This window comes from Propithecus coquereli, unplaced genomic scaffold (assembly GCF_000956105.1).
Source record: "Propithecus coquereli isolate 6110/MARCELLA unplaced genomic scaffold, Pcoq_1.0 Scaffold85, whole genome shotgun sequence".
Taxonomy (NCBI): Eukaryota; Metazoa; Chordata; class Mammalia; order Primates; family Indriidae; genus Propithecus; species Propithecus coquereli.
The window spans coordinates 774,381-776,443 of record NW_012154729.1 but is presented as its reverse complement, the minus strand read 5'-3'; the positions used below and the strand labels follow the sequence as shown (position 1 = coordinate 776,443).

General features: G+C 35.7%; 1 protein-coding gene across 1 annotated transcript in view; it reads left to right on the top strand.

Annotated features, from left to right (window-relative positions):
* SLC17A8 (solute carrier family 17 (vesicular glutamate transporter), member 8) overlaps nt 1–2,063 on the top strand; it is a 21,973-nt gene that overhangs the window by 1,717 nt on the left and 18,193 nt on the right. The window contains exon 2 of the mRNA XM_012664009.1: nt 100–187. Within this exon, the coding sequence (XP_012519463.1) occupies nt 100–187 (88 nt within the window). The remainder of the gene's footprint in view (nt 1–99; nt 188–2,063) is intronic.

The following is a 2,063-nucleotide window of genomic DNA, read 5'->3' as shown; positions in this document are numbered from 1 at the left end:
TTCTATATTGTACCCTGTGTAAAGAAGCAACATTCATCTTTTAAACACAAACAGAAACTGGAGTCAAATAAAATAATCTATTTTCAACCCTTCTACCAGGGTGTGACCTACCCAGCCTGCCATGGGATGTGGAGTAAGTGGGCACCACCTTTGGAGAGAAGTCGACTAGCCACGACTTCTTTTTGTGGTAAGTGTGTTAGAATTACAACAAGGTTCATTTAGGAATGCCTTTTTGGCTTCAAGTAGCTGAAAAAAATCTACCAAGGGCCTTAAAAAGAGTCTTTAAACATATATACATAGATTTAGGGGGTATAGGTGCAGTTTTCTCACATGGACATAGTGCATAGTTGTGAATCTGGGCTTTTTAGTGTAACCATCACCTCAGTAGTGTACATTGTACCCATTAAATATTTTTTCATCCCTCACCCTCCCTCCCACCCTCTCTCACCCTTCCAAGTCTCTAATGTCTATTATTCCATTCTCTATGTCCATGTGTACACATTATTTAGCTCTCACTTGTAAGAGAGGACATGCAGTATTTGATTTTCTGTTTCTGAGTTATTTCACTTAAGATAATGGCCTCTAGTTCCATCTATGTTGCTACAAAAGACATGATTTTATTCTCTTTTATGGCTGGGTAATATTCCATGGTATACGTATATCACATTATCTTTATCCACTCATCAGTTGATGGGCATGTAGGTTGATTCCATGTTTTTGCAATTGTGAATTGTGCTGTCATAAACATTGGGGTACAGGTGTCTTTTTGATTAAATAACTTCTTTTCCTTTGGATAGCTAGATACCCACTAGTGGGATTGACAGATCAAATGGTAGGTCTACTTTTAGTTCTGTGAGGAATATCCATGATGTTTTCCATAGAGGTTATACTAGTTTACATTCCCACCAACAGTGTAAAAGCATTCCCTTTTCACCACATCCACACCAACATCTATTGTTTTTTGACTTTTTACTAATGGCCACTCTGACAGGGATAAGGTGATGGCTCATTATGGTTTTAATTTGCATTTCTGTGATAATTAGTGATGTTGAGCACTTTTTCATATGTTTGTTGGCCATTTATTTATTTTCTTTTGAAAAACATCTCTTCATGTCTTTTGCCCGTTTTTTGATGTGGTTATTTGTTTTATCTTACTGATTTGTTTGACTTTTTTGTAGATTCTGGATATTAGCCTTTTGTCAAATACACAGTTTGCGAATATTTTCTCCCATTCTGTAGGTTGTCTATTTAGTCTGTTGATTATTAACTTTGCTGTACAGAAACTTTTAGTTTAAGTAAGTCCCATTTATTTATTTTTGTTGTTGCTATATTTGCTTTTGGAGGTCTTAGTCATAAATTCCTTGCCTAGGCCAATGTCCAGAAGAGTTTTTCCTATGTTTTCTTCTAGAATTTTTATGGTTACAAGTCTTGCATTTAAGTCCGTAATCCTTCTTGAGTTAATTTTTGTGTATGGTGAGAGATAGGAATCCAGTTTCATTCTTGGATAGCATGTGGCTATCCAATTTTCCCAGCACCATTTACTAAATAGAGTGTCCTTTCCCCAGTGTATACTTTTGTCTACTTTGTCAAAAATCAATGGGTCATAGTTATGTGGTTTTGTTTCTGGGTTCTTTATTCTGTTCCATTGGTCTGTATGTGTCTACCTTTATGCCGGTACCATGCTGTTTTGGTTACTATAGCCTTGTAGTATAATTTGAAGTCCAGTAATGTGATGCCTCCAGATTTGTCCTTTTTGCTTAGGGTTGCTCTGCCTATTTGGCCTTTGTTTGTTTGTTTGTTTGTTTCATATAAAGTTTAGGATTGTTTTTTCTAGAGCTGTGAAAAATGACATTGGTATTTTTATCGGAATCACATTGAATCTGTAAATCACTTTGGGCAGTATGGACATTTTAATAACGTTGATTCTTCCAATCCATGAGCATGGGATGTTTTTCCACTAGTTTGTGTCCTCAATGATTTCTTTCATCAGTGTTTTTTGCCGATTTTTCACCTCTTTGTATAAGTATTTTCCTAGGTTATTTGACTTTTTAATAATAGCCATT